Genomic DNA, 16,393 nt, shown 5'->3' with positions numbered 1-16,393 from the left:
TTTGTGTGAGAGATAGAGTGTGAGCGAGTGTGTGATAGAGAGTGCGTGTGTGAGTGAGTGTGTGTGAGAGATAGAGTGTGAGTGAGTGTATGATAGAGAGTGTGTGAGCGAGTGTGTGTGAGAGATAGAGAGTATGTAAGTGAGTTTGTGTGAGAGATAGAGAGTGTGTGAGCGAGTGTGTGTGATAGAGTGTGTGTGTGTGTGTGAGTGAGTGTGTGTGAGAGATAGAGTGTGAGCGAGTGTGTGTGATAGAGAGTGTGTGAGCGAGTGTGTGTGATAGAGAGTGTGTGAGCGAGTGTGTGTGATAGAGAGTGTGTGAGCGAGTGTGTTAAAGAGATAGAGAGTGTGTGAGCGAGTGTGTGTGAGAGATAGAGAGTGCGTGAGCAAGTGTGTGTGATAGAGTGTATGAGTGAGTGTGTTAGAGATAGGGAGTATGAGAAAGACAGAGAGAGAGTAAGAACAAGAGAGTGTGTGAACAAGTAAGAAAGAAGGATAGAGTGTGAGAAAATGACAGAGATAGAGGAGAGTGTGTGTGAGAAATATAAGAGCAAAATAAAGTGAGTGTAAGGATAGATAGAGAGAGAGTGAGGGAGACAGAGCATGAGAAAGAGAATAGAGAGTGTGTGTGAGAGAGACAGAGCAAGAGAGTGTGTGTGAGAGAGACAGAGCAAGCAAGTGTGAGGGAGAGACTTTTAATGTGAGAAAGGGAGAAAGAAGAGAGAGTGAAAAATAGAGGTAAGATATTGTGAGGGAAAGATAGCGAGTGTGAGAAAGAGTGACAAAGGAAAAGAGCAAGTGGGAGAGAGATAGAGATAGTGAGGAGAGAAAAAAGGAAAGTGACAGATAAAAAGAGACAGACAGAGGCAAAGAAAAAGCATGACAGAGCAGAGAGAAAAAGAGAAGACAGATAGTGAGAGAACAACAGTAAGGGAGGGGGCGCCCTATGACAAAATATTCACTGAATCTAGTGATTTACAACTAATTAGGGATCCACAGTGTGGAAATATAACAACCTCAGTAGAGAAAGAATTAAACCTCAGTAGAGAAAGAATTAAACCTCATAGAGAAAGACAGAGTAAAATATAGTATTAAGTGACTATACTACAATATAAAATATCTCAAAGTGAGAAGCAGTATGGTGAACCAATAATGCAATAACATATGGTGTGTAGTGAGCAATGGTACATCAAAAGTCAATATCAGAGGTAAACAGAGGTTAGTGAATCAATGTAGGTTGAGTTATAAAGTCACAATATTATGTAACAAGTCTCTGGTGAGAAGATTGAGGCAGCTATCTGTAGAGATCCAGGCCGGGATCAAAAGCACCAATCTACAAAAGACAAGAAAAGACAGATGCGCCACATGGCCCAATATTGTTTGGTCCAAAATCAACTATATATATGAGGGATTGAACTCACATTTGGGAGAGCACCTCAATCAGTGCTAAGGGAGCAGTCTGGGATCTATAACAGTCACCCAGAAGACCAACAGCCGGCAATGATATGATGTCTGTATCAGAGAGATAAAAAGAAACAAAGGTGCCTATATGGCCTAGTATTGCTTATACACGGATATATCAATTGCAAGATAGAAGAGTGGTACTCACAATAGTTGTAGCATATCCTTTGATGCTATAGAGGCGAGGTGGGATCAAAATAGTCACCCACCAGACTAGATCACAGGCCAACTGGACACAGGTGGAACATCCAGGGAGACTGGTAATCAGGGCAGAACCAGGATACAGCAGCAATCAGGATTATCCAAGAATGTTTCCCTCTCAGTAAGAAGGGTGAGAAGATGGTAGCAAATAATATCAAGTGTTCAGATATAAAAATTATTTTATTAAAATAATAAAAACAGAGCGACACGTTTCTCAGCAACAAGCTGTTTCATCAGTTGAAGCCTTATGAAACAGCTTGTTGCTGAGAAACGCGTCGCTCTGTTGGATAATCCTGATTGCTGCTGTATCCTGGTTCTGCCCTGATTACCAGTCTCCCTGGATGTTCCACCTGTGTCCAGTTGGCCTGTGATCTAGTCTGGTGGGTGACTATTTTGATCCCACCTCGCCTCTATAGCATCAAAGGAGATGCTACAACTATTGTGAGTACCACTCTTCTATCTTGCAATTGATATATCCGTGTATAAGCAATACTAGGCCATATAGGCACCTTTGTTTCTTTTTATCTCTCTGATACAGACATCATATCATTGCCGGCTGTTGGTCTTCTGGGTGACTGTTATAGATCCCAGACTGCTCCCTTAGCACTGATTGAGGTGCTCTCCCAAATGTGAGTTCAATCCCTCATATATATAGTTGATTTTGGACCAAACAATATTGGGCCATGTGGCGCATCTGTCTTTTCTTGTCTTTTGTAGATAGTGAGAGAAGGGGAGCGAGAAGTGACAATGAGAGAAACAAGAAAGCAAGAGACAGACAAAACAAAACAGAGAGGACAGAGTAACTTATCTGAACTTCACAGCTCTATAAATACAAAGATAAATAAATCATAATAAATATAACATTATCAATGTAAATCCTACATAAGCAAATAAATACATTTTACTGTTTGTTATAAGCTGCGGGTAGTCAAGTGTGAAATAAATACACAAACAAGATAATTGTGATAAGACATCGGTTGGGTTAATTCAATATTTGGACAGTTGGAGCTTTTCACATAGTTGGTTGTTTTTCGTTGGGCACGGCCAAGGAAATTGTTACTTTAAGAAAAACCCATATGCTTTTAGTTATTATTATTATTGATATTATTTTTTCTCACAGACACATTTGCAACACAGGGAAATCAAAGTAATGATGTTGACAATTTAGCAAATCTCAATTTTATTCAACATTGTAGTTCAAACAAATCCTCACCCCATCCAAGACAGAGGAATCGCTTGCGGATAATGCGGTTTCGAAGACGGCCCGTCACTGCCATGTAGGACTGCCATGCCTCCGTCAAGACCCAGCAAAACGATGACAGAAAGAAGAAATGAAGGAAAGCGGCTACAAGCGTACATATCACCTGAGATGGAGAAAACAGTGATAGAAAGATACAGTCCAAACAGTAAAAAGAAAGAAGGTCCAAATAAAATGACAAATTTATTTAGCATCAACAAGGTATACTCAGGATAATAAAAAAAAAAAAAACTTTTAGAATATTGGTAGCAGAACAGTAGCTGATGCCTTTCGTTTGTGCAATGATTTTAGTGCATTTTGCATAATAAATATGTCTCAATTACACTTTATATATATAAGATGACAAACCCATATTCCCTAAGTATATAATAACTCTCTTTGAACATCTGACTTATTTCAAGCAACAAAGGCACACTAATCTTAAAGTGGAACTCTTTCATTCCTTTGTTGAATTTCACTTAATTCTTAAATATGACCAGTCATAACCACTGACAGCTCCCATTACTGAACAAGTGTTATTTACAACAATTACCATAGGAAACACTTATCAGGTCAAGAGCCCAAGTTTCATTTACCAGCTGTATTCATTAGAGGAAGAATCAATATATTGAAACTGCAATAAAGTGATCCCTCCTACTCATTAATACTAAAATGTTTAGCAGAAATATTGAAGTTGTCAAAGAGAAATAGTTAGAATTAGTGTTGGATGAGATGTTTTTTAACTGAGCCATTAATTTTGAATCAAAGCAACATGAAGATTTATCCAGCCCATAGTATTAAAAAAAGCATTTTAATTGGGCTAAAATGACTCAAAGAACGCTTTAAAGGGAAACTGAACCCACATTTTTTCTTTCATGATTCAGATAGAGCATGCAATTTTAAGCAACTTTCTAATTTATTCCTATTATCAATTTTTCTTCGTTCTCTTGCTATCTTTATTTAAAAAAGAAGGCATCTAAGCTTTGTTTTTGGTTCAGACACTGGACAGCACGTTTTTATTGGTGGATGACTTTATCCACCAATCAGCAAAGACAACTCAGGTTGTTCACCAAAAAATGGGCCGGCATCTAAACTTACATTCTTGCATTTCAAATAAAGATATAAAGAGAATTAAGAAAATTTGATAATAGGAGTAAATTCAAAAGTTGCTTAAAATTTCATGCTCTCTCTGAATCACAAAAGAAAACATTTGGGTTCAGTGTCCCTTTAATGTTTGTATGTATAATTAGATTTCCTTTCATTTTAAATATATATGGATGATTATTTTGCACAACTTAAAAAAAAAGAAAGAAAGAAACTAAATTATTTAGAGAATAGTTAAAAAAATAACTAAATACAATATCTGAATGAAATCGCTGTCAGTGTTTAGTAGGAATTTTCAAAAGCTAGTTTAAAATAAAAATTTGTTCTCACCTTATTTCGAGTCTGCGTTTGACCAATAAGAATTAAGGCATTTGACGAGATAATGGACAAGCAGAAATTGATCAGTATGACCGATCGTTCAGAACGGATATATCTAAAATGAGAGAGAGAAAAGTTAAGGATGTTGCTTTAAAATAAATAGACAAATAATATTATAAATAAATTAGTGATTAAAGCACAAGATACACTTTCCGTAGCTAATGCAGAACACTAATAACAGCATATTTAAATACACTATAAGACAATAATTGAATCATTCCATTAAACCATTAAAAAGTGTAACATAAAAGCAGATAAGTATGTAATTGTATGACTGAAGGATAGAGGGTGCAAGTCAATAAAAAGTACACAATTTGAGGCTTTCTGATTGGCTGGCACATCAAATAAATTTTGAATTGTGCCCTACCCATGACTACATATAATATAAAATATAATTGAAGGGATCTATGAATAGAACCATGAACTAGAATTATCTATAGCCTCAGAACTCACTCATCATGGTAAGCTATCCATATACATTAGACCACTGGTTGTCAAATCTGTCATCAGGTCTCCCTAACAGGCCACATTTTGAGGACATCTCAACTGGAACACAGATGAGATAATCAGCTGCTTAGTAAACCTAGTTATTTAACCTGATCTCATTCAAAGTAATCCTTAAAATCTGGCCTGTTGGGGAGGCCTGAGGACAGGTTTGAAAACCAGTGCATTAGATAGACAGTCTAGAGCAAACATGAAATGCTCTGCATTGTTAGTGCGTACAATTCATGCATGAAAGGGATCTGAAACTGACATTTTTCTTTCATAATTCTGATAGAGGCTTTGATTTTAAACAACTTTCTAATTTACTTCTATTATCATTTTTTCTTTGTTCTCTTGGTATCTTTTGTTGAATTCAGTTTATTCTCTTCCGTGTATAGTGCAAGTTCAATACTCTGATGTTCTAGTGCAAGTTCAATACTCTGATGTTCTAGTGCAAAATCAATACTCTGATGTTCTAGTGCAAGTTCAATACTCTGATGTTCTAGTGCAAGTTCAATACTCTGATGTTCTAGTGCAAGTTCAATACTCTGATGTTCTAGTGCAAGTTCAATACTCTGATGTTCTAGTGCAAGTTCAATACTCTGATGTTCTAGTGCAAGTTCAATACTCTGATGTTCTAGTGCAAAATCAATACTTGCTCACACAACACAACTGTTTTCTTCTTGAGATCAAAATACTGGTGCAGAACATTTATGCTGTAAATTGTTCAACTTGAGGCAACATTATCTCAATGGGCTGTGGGAAAAGAGTGAACTACAATTATCTCATGGCCTGCTGGAGTGCACTTGATGAACCTTTAGGGCATAGATGACATATGTAAGTTAAATGAGAGACATAACATTAGTCTTCACTGCAACAGTAAGTGCAGAGCAGGAGGCGGAATGGGCCCCAAACATGCCACAATTAAATCGCTAAGCTTCTACAAAGTCAAGTATGATTCCTTCAAATATGTTTTATTTATGCTGCATTTAATCTATCTGCTAAGTAAAAATCAAGCCTGTCTGACAATAAAAAGGAAACATTGATAAACACACAAATTTATTGGTATATGAATGGTTGCTCAGAGTATATTGAAATGCAATGGTTTTTGAGAAAGTGTAATGATATTGCTATTATTTGTGGTGCGTTGGAACATTCAGCATGTTCTGCAGTAAATGTACAAAAGCTGAATGTATCCTGGGGTTATCATATTCCATTAGACTGTGTAGACATTTCCTCCTGGTTTTCTGCTGGCTCTCCATAAATGTAGCACCAGAAAGCGATCTAAAAGGTCCATGTACATAATAAGGACTGACATGGGATGTAATGTAGTTACTGTACTGCTCCTCATATTAAGCAAAGTCTGGCTTATCTCCAGGATAAAACTCAGCTCCAATTATGTCTTAGAAAAACTATTCTAATTGACAGCCCCATAGTAAAATATATCTATTATGACAAAGAGCTTTGATAATCAAAGCACACACTGAACATACAAATCATTCAGAAAATTATAAAAAAAAACATAAAGGAGCCATCTTCTCTTGGTTCAGCAACTGTTTAGCAATAAACTGCATTTCTTGTAAAGATAAAACTAGGTACTGATCAGATCATACTTCAAGATGTGATAAAAGCACACTGGTTTCTACATTTTACACAGTAACATAATAAATGAGGCTGAAACAAAAGTTGGGTTCTGTTTATCATTTGATGGGCAGACAGATTTCTCAGCTAAAAAACTGGTCCACCTTTTGCAGCGCACACCCCTCTTATATTTACACAAGAGCCGTACCACTCATATGACCAGACATCACACAAGAGCAGGGTCTCTCATATGACCAGTCACTCAAGAGCAGGGTCTCTCATATGACCAGTCACACAAGAGCAGGGTCTCTCATATGACCAGTCACTCAAGAGCAGGGTCTCTCATATGACCAGTCACACAAAAGCAGGGTCTCTCATATGACCTGTCACAGAAGAGCAGGATCTCTCACAAGACCAGTCACGCAAGAGCAGGGTCTCTCATATGACCAGTCATGCAAGAGCAGGGTCTTTCATATGACCAGTCACACAAGAGCCGGACCTCTCATATGACCAGTCACACAAGAGCCGGAACTCTCATATGACCAGTCACACAAGAGCAGGGTCTCTCATATGACCAGTCACACAAGAGCCGGACCTCTCATATGACCAGTCACACAAGAGCCGGACCTCTCATATGACCAGTCACACAAGAGCCGGACCTCTCATATGATCAGTCACACAAGAGCTGGACCTCTCATATGACCAGTCACACAAGAGCAGGGTCTCTCATATCACCAGTCACACAAGAGCCGGACCTCTCATATAACCAGTCACACAAGAGCAGGGTCTTTCATATGACCAGTCACACAAGAGCAGGGTCTCTCATATGACCAGTTACACAAGAGCCAGACCTCTCATATGACCAGTCACACAAGAGCAGGGTCTCTCATATGACCAGTCACACAAGAGCAGGGTTTCTCATATAACCAGTCACAGAAGAGCAGGGTCTCTCATATGACCAGTCACACAAGAGCAGGGTATCTCATATGACCAGTCACAAAAGAGCAGGGTCTCTCATATGACCAGTCACACAAGAGCAGGGTTTCTCATATAACCAGTCACAGAAGAGCAGGGTCTCTCATATGACCAGTCACACAAGAGCAGGGTCTCTCATATGACCAGTCACACAAGAGCCGGACCTCTTATATTACCAGTCACACAAGAGCCGGACCTCTCATATGACTAGTCACACAAGAGCAGGACCTCTCATATGACCAGTAACAGAAGAGCAGGGTCTCTCATATGACCTGTCACACAAGAGCAGGGTATCTCATATGACCAGTCACACAGGAGCCGGACCTCTCATACGACCTGTCACACAAGAGCAGGGTATCTCATATGACCAGTCACACAGGAGCCGGACCTCTCATATGACCAGTAACACAAGAGCAGGGTATCTCATATGACTAGTCACATAAGAGCCGGACCTGTCATATAACCAGTCACACAAGAGCAGGTTCTCTCATATAACCAGTGACACAAGAGCCGGACCTCTCATATAACCAGTCACACAAGAGCCGGACCTCTCATAGGACCTGTCACACAAGAGCTGGACCTCTCATATGACCAGTCACACAAGAGCCGGACCTCTCATATAACCATTCACACAAGAGCCGGACCTCTCATATGACCAGTCAAACAAGAGCTGGATTTCTCATATAACCAGTCACACAAGAGCCGGACCTATCATATGACCAGTCACACAAGAGCCGGACCTCTCATAGGACCTGTCACACAAGAGCTGCACCTCTCATATGACCAGTCACACAAGAGCCGGACCTCTCATATAACCATTCACACAAGAGCCGGACCTCTCATATGACCAGTCACACAAGAGCCGGATTTCTCATATAACCAGTCACACAAGAGCCGGACCTATCATATGACCAGTCACACAAGAGCCGTACCTCTCATATGACCAGTCACACAAGAGCCGGACCTCTCATATGACCAGTCACTCAAGAGCCGGACCTCTCATATAACCAGTCACACAAGAGCCAGACCTCTCATATGACCAGTCACACAAGAGCAGGGTCTCTCATATAACCAGTCATACAAGAGCCGGACCTCTCATATCACCAGTCACACAAGAGCATGACCGCTCATATGACCAGTCACACAAGAGCAGGGTCTCTCATATAACCAGTCACACAATAGCCGGACCTCTCATATGACCAGTCACATAAGAGCATGACCGCTCATATGAACAGTCACACAAGAGCCGGACCTCTCATATGACCAGTCACACAAGAGCCGGACCTCTCATATGACCAGTCACACTAGAATCCGGACCTCTCATATGACCAGTCACACAAGAGCAGGGTCTCTCATATAACCAGTCACACAATAGCCGGACCTCTCATATGACCAGTCACATAAGAGCATGACCGCTCATATGAACAGTCACACAAGAGCCGGACCTCTCATATCACCAGTCACACAAGAGCATGACCGCTCATATGACCAGTCACACAAGAGCAGGGTCTCTCATATAACCAGTCACACAATAGCCGGACCTCTCATATGACCAGTCACATAAGAGCATGACCGCTCATATGAACAGTCACACAAGAGCTGGACCTCTCATATGACCAGTCACACAAGAGCCATACCTCTCATATGACCAGTCACACAAGAGCCGGACCTCTCACATGACCAGTCACACAAGAGCCGAACCTCTCATATGACCAGTCACACAAGAGCTGGACCTCTCATATGACCAGTCACACAAGAGCCAGACCTGTCATATCACCAGTCACACAAGAGCCGGACCTCTCATATGACCAGTCACACAAGAGCCGGACCTCTCATATGACCAGTCACACAAGAGCCGGACCTGTCATATCACCAGTCACACAAGAGCCGGACCTCTCATATGACCAGTCACACAAGAGCTGTACCTCTCATATGACCAGTCACACAAGAGCCGGACCTGTCATATCACCAGTCACACAAGAGCCGGACCTCTCATATGACCAGTCACACAAGAGCCGGACCTCTCATATAACCAGTCACACAAGAGCATGACCGCTCATATAACCAGTCACACAAGAGCCGGACCTCTCATATGACCAGTCACACAAGAGCCGGACCTCTCATATGACCTGTCACACAAGAGCCAGACCTCTCATATGACCAGTCACGCAAGAGCCGGACCTCTCATATGACCAGTCACACAAGAGCCGGACCTCTCATATAACCAGTCACACAAGAGCCGGACCTCTCATATAACCAGTCACACAAGAGCCAGACCTCTCATATAACCAGTCACACAAGAGCTGGACCTCTCATATAACCAGTCACACAAGAGCCGGACCTCTCATATAACCAGTCACACAAGAGCCGGACCTCTCATATAACAAGCCACACAAGAGCCGGACCTCTCATATGACCAGTCACACAAGAGCCAGACCCCTCATATGCCCAGTCACACAAGAGCCGGACCTCTCATATAACCAGTCACACAAGAGCTGGACCTCTCATATAACCAGTCACACAAGAGCCGGACCTCTCATATAACAGTCACACAAGAGCCGGACCTCTCATATGACCAGTCACACAAGAGCCGGACCTGTCATATAACCAGTCACACAAGAGCCGTACCTCTCATATGCCCAGTCACACAAGAGCCGGACCTCTCATATAACCAGTCACACAAGAGCTGGAACTCTCATATAACCAGTCACACAAGAACCGGACCTCTCATATAACCAGTCACACAAGAGCCGGACCTCTCATATAACCAGTCACACAAGAGCCGGACCACTCATATAACCAGCCACACAAGAGCCGGACCTCTCATATGACCAGTCACACAAGAGCCAGACCTCTCATATAACCAGTCACACAAGAGCCGGACCTCTCATATGACTAGTCACACAAGAGCAGGCTCTCTCATATAACCAGTCACACAAGAGCCGGACCTCTCATATGACCAGTCACACAAGAGCAGGCTCTCTCATATGACCAGTCACACAAGAGCTGGACCTCTCATATAACCAGTCACACAAGAGCCAGACCTCTCATATAACCAGTCACACAAGAGCCGGACCTCTCATATAACCAGTCACACAAGAGCCAGACCTCTCATATGACCAGTCACACAAGAGCCGGACCTCTCATATGCCCAGTCACACAAGAGCCGGACCTCTCATATAAAAAGTCACACAAGAGCCGGACCTCTAATATGACCAGTTACACAAGAGCAGGGTCTCTCATATGACCAGTCACACAAGAGCCTGACCTCTCATATAAAAAGTCACACAAGAGCCGGACCTCTCATATGACCAGTCACACAAGAGCAGGGTCTCTCATATGACCAGTTACACAAGAGCAGGGTCTCTCATATGACCAGTTACACAAGAGCAGGGTCTCTCATATGACCAGTTACACAAGAGCAGGGTCTCTCATATGACCAGTCACACAAGACCCGGACCTCTCATATAAAAATTCACACAAGAGCAGGTTCTCTCATATGACCAGTCACACAAGAGCCGGACCTCTCATATAAAAAGTCACAAAAGAGCAGGGTCTCTTATATAACCAGTCACACAAGAGCCGGACTTCTCATATAACCAGTCACACAAGAGCTGGACCTCTCATATAACCAGTCACACAAGAGCCGGACCTCTCATATAACCAGTCATACAAGAGCCGGACCTCTCATATGACCAGTCACACAAGAGCCGGACCTCTCATATAACCAGTCATACAAGAGCCGGACCTCTCATATGACCAGTCACACAAGAGCCGGACCTCTCATATAAAAAGTCACACAAGAGCAGGGTCTCTCATATAAAAAGTCACACAAGAGCAGGGTCTCTCATATGACCAGTTACACAAGAGCAGGGTCTCTAATGTGACCAGTCACACAAGAGCCGGACCTCTCATATGACCAGTCACACAAGAGCTGGACCTCTCATATAAAAAGTCACACAAGAGCAGGGTCTCTCATATGACCAGTCACACAAGAGCAGGGTCTCTCATATAACCAGTCACACAAGAGCCGGATCTCTCATATAAAAAGTCACACAAGAGCAGGGTCTCTCATATGACCAATCATACATAAGTGTTTAAAGGGACACTGAACCCAATTTTTTTCTTTCATGATTCAGATAGAGCATGCAATTTTAAGCAACTTTCTAATTTACTCCTATTATAAAGTTTTCCTTGTTCTCTTGCTATCTTTATTTGAAAAAGAAGGCATCTAAGGTTTTTTTGGGGTTCAGAACTCTGGACAGTCTTTTTTTATTGGTGGATGAATTTATCCACCAATCAGCAAGGACAACCCAGGTTGTTCACCAAAAATGGGCCGGCATCTAAACTTACATTCTTGCATTTCAAATAAAGATACCAAGAGAATGAAGAAAATTTGATAATATGAGTAAATTAGAAAGTTGCTTACAATTACATGCTCTATCTGAATCACAAAAGAAAAAAATTGGGTTCAGTGTCCCTTTAAAATGAGCCATGTTATGCAGCCATAAAAGGAATTGTGTGGGGGGAGTTAGAGCTGTACAATTCGGACACTAAAAAGAAAGTGTTAATGACGAGGCACTGCAGTATAAATCTGTAGGTAAAGTAATTAAAGTACATATTATTATATTTTGTCTCTATCCCAACTTGTTTTATGTCCCTTTAACAATATAGAAACATTTTGGTGTAAACATAGAATGCTCTGTTTCATTACTGAATTTTATTTTTAAACTAAAATTCTGTACTTTTAATATACTATAAGTCTAACCCCTAGAAAATGTATTAATACCCAGTCAAACTGTGCTTCTCTACAACTCTAGATGCGCATACAGCAGGCGAGTGAATGAGAAACAGGCATACATGAGTATCATCACTGGCTGCATGAATGGGGTTTTCTAGCAGTGCAACTCTGAATGTGAAGATTTGTGACAACACAATAGAATTACAAAAGATTGGCTATTGCAACATACTTGTATTTTCAAAAAATGTTTTTATTAATTTATATTGGGCTAGATTATGAGTGGAGCGATATATTTGCGATCCACTCAATAATACCTGAGTATGTAAATGTGCGCTGGTATTATGAATACAGCACAATGTGCGCTTCCATAGGTTCCAATGGGAGCCTCATATTTATCTCGGCAGCCATCAACAAAATGTCTAGCGCGGTTCAGGGGTAAATCACGCAGAGTTGGGCAGCAATAAATAAATATATATATATTTATGTGTTTATATGTGTAATATATAACAGAGCATTCATTGCACATTGTGATACACACAGTCTTCTGTTTGTAGTAGTCTAAGATTGGGACATTGTATATGCCTTGTGACTTGTTTTTAATAAATGTGTTTTTTAACCACTTCTGATTCATCCTTTGGAGCTGGAACATCTTTCTTTGCCTTGCCTCCTATTAGGAGCTTCCTGTGCCCTTTCTAGGTTCTGGTGTAAATTTCACACAACCACAGAACTTCACTATATCAGGCCCATTTATCAAGCTCGGTACAGAGCTTGAAGGGCCGTGTTTCTGGCGAGTCTTCAGACTCGCCAGAAAACACAAGTTATGAAGCAGCGGTCTAAAGACCGCTGCTCCATAACCCTGCCCGGACAGGAATCGCCGGAAATCAACCCAATCGAATGCGATTGGGTTGATTGACACCTCCCTGCTGGCAGCCGATTGGCCGCGAGTCAGCAGGGGGCGGTGTTGAACCAGCAGCTCTTGTGAGCTGCTGGTGCAATGTTAAATGCGGAGAGCGTATTGCTCTCCGCATTTAGCGAGGTCTTGCGGACCTGATCCGTAGTGTCGGATCAGGTCCACAAGACCTTTGATAAATTGGGGCCCATGTGTTTCTTCTTTTTTTTCCCTGAGGTTCACCTGCTGAGCATTACCACTCTGATTACCTGGGACTTTTATCCTTTTTTGTGCACCATCACATTTGTTTTTGTATTTTATTATTTCTTATATTGTGATTTAACCAAGTTTATATATTGTATATGGTATATTGTATATAAAAATATATGTATATAAGCATATAAATATATATTTATAGAGAAAACACAGTCCCCCATTGACCTCCATGTAAAGACACTTTAGTTGTCATTTATTTCAAACACCACTCATCCCCTCACATTAAAGTGAATGTAAATTTTCATGAAAGTTTACATTTCAGCGGTTTTGTTAAATTACTTACCTTTTTCTTCTTCTTAGCCGGACCAGCAATCCCCCGCCCGCTTCTCATGCTGTACTTAGCACAGCAATGACGAATCCGGCTTCCTCCAATCATGGCGTGGCCTCAGGAAATGTTTGCTCTGGGGGGAAGCCATGATTGGAGGAAGTTGGTTTCGTCATTGCTGATGTAAGTACAGAGGAGCTGCGGGCGGGGGATAGCTGGTCCGGCCTGGAAGAAGAAAAAGGTATTTTAACAAAAACGCTGCAATGTAAATTTTCATGAATGAAAGTGCCCCTGTTTTTAATAGTATTTTTAAAAACTGGGCACTGATTCATGAAAATTTACATTCACTTTAACCCTTTACAACTGCTTTGTGCAGTTTTTTTATTTAAAAAAATGCTTATATTTATTTTTTTGTTTTAAACTCCTGTCATCTTTATTTGGGGGGGCAATTGGGGCAACTTTTTCTTTTTAACCAGAGATTAATTGCGCTTAGCGCAAAGTGAAACCGCAAGCTTGTGGTGACATTAATGGCTGGTTATTTGTGTGCCCGTAAACGGGCAAATTTGCCCCTTTACGTGCGCACGTTATGACAGCGCCTCACTTGTTATCTAGCCCATTATCAGTACAACGAATAGTCATTGCATACTAATAACATTTGCCTGCTCAGTTTCTCATGTTGTCGGTATACAATGACTTCCATTAATAATGATGTGTATGCCGGCTCAGCCATTTAAGCCAAAAACAGAAAGATAAGTCACATACATTTTATGACTGTTGCTTCTTATTGTGTCCACACCTCAAACTCATTTGTCCAGGATAACTGACAAGACCTTCTGAATTTCAAGGGAGCAGTAGAAATGCATTTACAACCATTAGCTCGTTCATTGTTAAATTCAGGCATTGGATTTCCCAAAGGCATGAGGACATGTTCCCTATCTGGGAACATTTTCCACGCCGACCCTGATAAATGGGGTCCATTATGTGTCTTTCTCTCTCTCTCTCTCTCTCTCTCTCTCTCTCTCTCTCTCTCTCTAGTCCTCTGTCTCTTAGTTTGAATGAAGCTGATGTAGAGCAGATTTAGGTAATAGTAAGCAACTCTACATGAGTATTAATACGCTATTACAGTGGCACCCTGATACTCCACCTGCATGCATTTCTAGCATGAGCCGATACGGACTATACATGTGGATCGATTAAACGAACATCAGTCAGCTGGGGACTGAGAGCGCCAGCCTGTGTGTCTAAACTCTACACCGATCTGTAGGTGCCATCCAAAATTGTAAATAGTCATTTTATTTCTTGTATTTCCTTCAAGATTACAAGACTATGCTATGTGGCGCCACTTTGTTCTCCATATATATATATATATATAGTATGCTTTAATAACTAGAAGATTTTATGTTTGGTACTTAAACGGACATTAAACCCATATTTTTTTCTTTCATGATTTAGAAAGAGAATGCAATTTTAAACAACTTTCTAATTTACTTCTATTATCTAATATGCTTCATTCTCTTGATATCCTTTGCTGAAAAGCATATCTAGATAAGCTTAGTAGCTGCTGATTGGTGGCTGCACATAGATGCTTTGTGTGACTGGCTCACCCATGTGCATTGATTTTTCTTCAATATAGGATTTCTGAAAAATGAAGCAAATTTGATAACAGAAGTAAATTGGAAAGTTGTTTAAAATAGTATTCTCTACCTGAATCATGAAAGAATTTTTTTGGGTTTAATGTCTCTCTAAAGTCCTTTAAGAGTTCACTCTATAAACATTTGAAAAGCAGGACAATTATCAAGGGGAATATTTGTTTTCTTATTCCCCTGCACCTATGAGAGTATAACAACCCCAACAAATTATCTTTATTTTCCAGAATCCATAAGAAAACTGACAGACCTTGAAGCGACTTGTAAGATGGTTTTGGCTAATCTTTAGTATCCTGTATAGTACTTTGTTTTTAGCTTTCTGAGCACAATAATGGCTGAACATAAATAAAATTGTGGTGTTACACATGTGTAGAAACAGAAGGTAACAGTTATAAAAAAGATTGCCCTGGTGATTGAAAACGCATAAATGGAGTAACGACCCGCATAATGATGTACACACACAGTGAGTCAGATACAAGGTAGACGTCTGATCCGCCCTACTTGTTTCTAATGTGTTTGTTTTGGAAGAAGATCTGGTATTTTAGTGCAATACAGATGCAGTTGTTGTACTTGTTTTGTGTGTTAAGATGTTGGTACTTACCTCCATACAGAGACATAAATGATTATCAGAAGCAATAACGTAAGTGAAGAAACCCCACAGCCGACAATCAGTGTGACAGAAGGGACGAGAACTTTTTCCAAATTCTACAAGAAAAATGTAGAAAATTAGTGGAATATGGACACATATAGAAAGTCAATACAGGTGACAGCACAGTTATTCGTTATTGTACCCAGGATCAATAGGCTACTCCAAACCCCATAGTCCTGCACATACATGATGGGCAGTGCTGTTAACCCTTGGCCGACAAGCAGTCTGTCTAGCAATTTACTGAAGTCCTTTCTGGTGGTGAAGGGGTTACATTACTGGCATCCCTTATTGAGGCTTTTATTTATTTATCTATAGTTTTGATAAGTGTCAGCTTAAAGGGACAGTATACACAATTTTTCATATAACTGCATGTAATAGACACTACTATAAAGAATAAGATGCACAGATACTGATCTAAAAATCCAGTATAAAACCGTTTAAAAACTTACTTAGAAGCTCCAAGTTTAGCTTTGTTAAAAAAAATAGCTGGAACACCCAAGTGGGAAACAG

General features: G+C 40.7%; 1 protein-coding gene across 1 annotated transcript in view; it reads right to left on the bottom strand.

Moving 5' to 3' along the window:
* ADGRB1 (adhesion G protein-coupled receptor B1) overlaps positions 1-16,393 on the bottom strand; it is a 736,329-nt gene that overhangs the window by 91,885 nt on the left and 628,051 nt on the right. Inside the window, 3 exon segments of the mRNA XM_053715405.1 lie at positions 2,873-3,023; positions 4,331-4,433; positions 15,836-15,939. Coding sequence (XP_053571380.1) covers positions 2,873-3,023; positions 4,331-4,433; positions 15,836-15,939 — 358 coding nt within the window.

This window comes from Bombina bombina, chromosome 5, assembly GCF_027579735.1.
Source record: "Bombina bombina isolate aBomBom1 chromosome 5, aBomBom1.pri, whole genome shotgun sequence".
In the NCBI taxonomy this organism is placed as follows: Eukaryota; Metazoa; Chordata; class Amphibia; order Anura; family Bombinatoridae; genus Bombina; species Bombina bombina.
The sequence above is the reverse complement of the archived record's forward strand: the minus strand, read 5'-3'. Positions and strand labels throughout refer to the sequence as shown.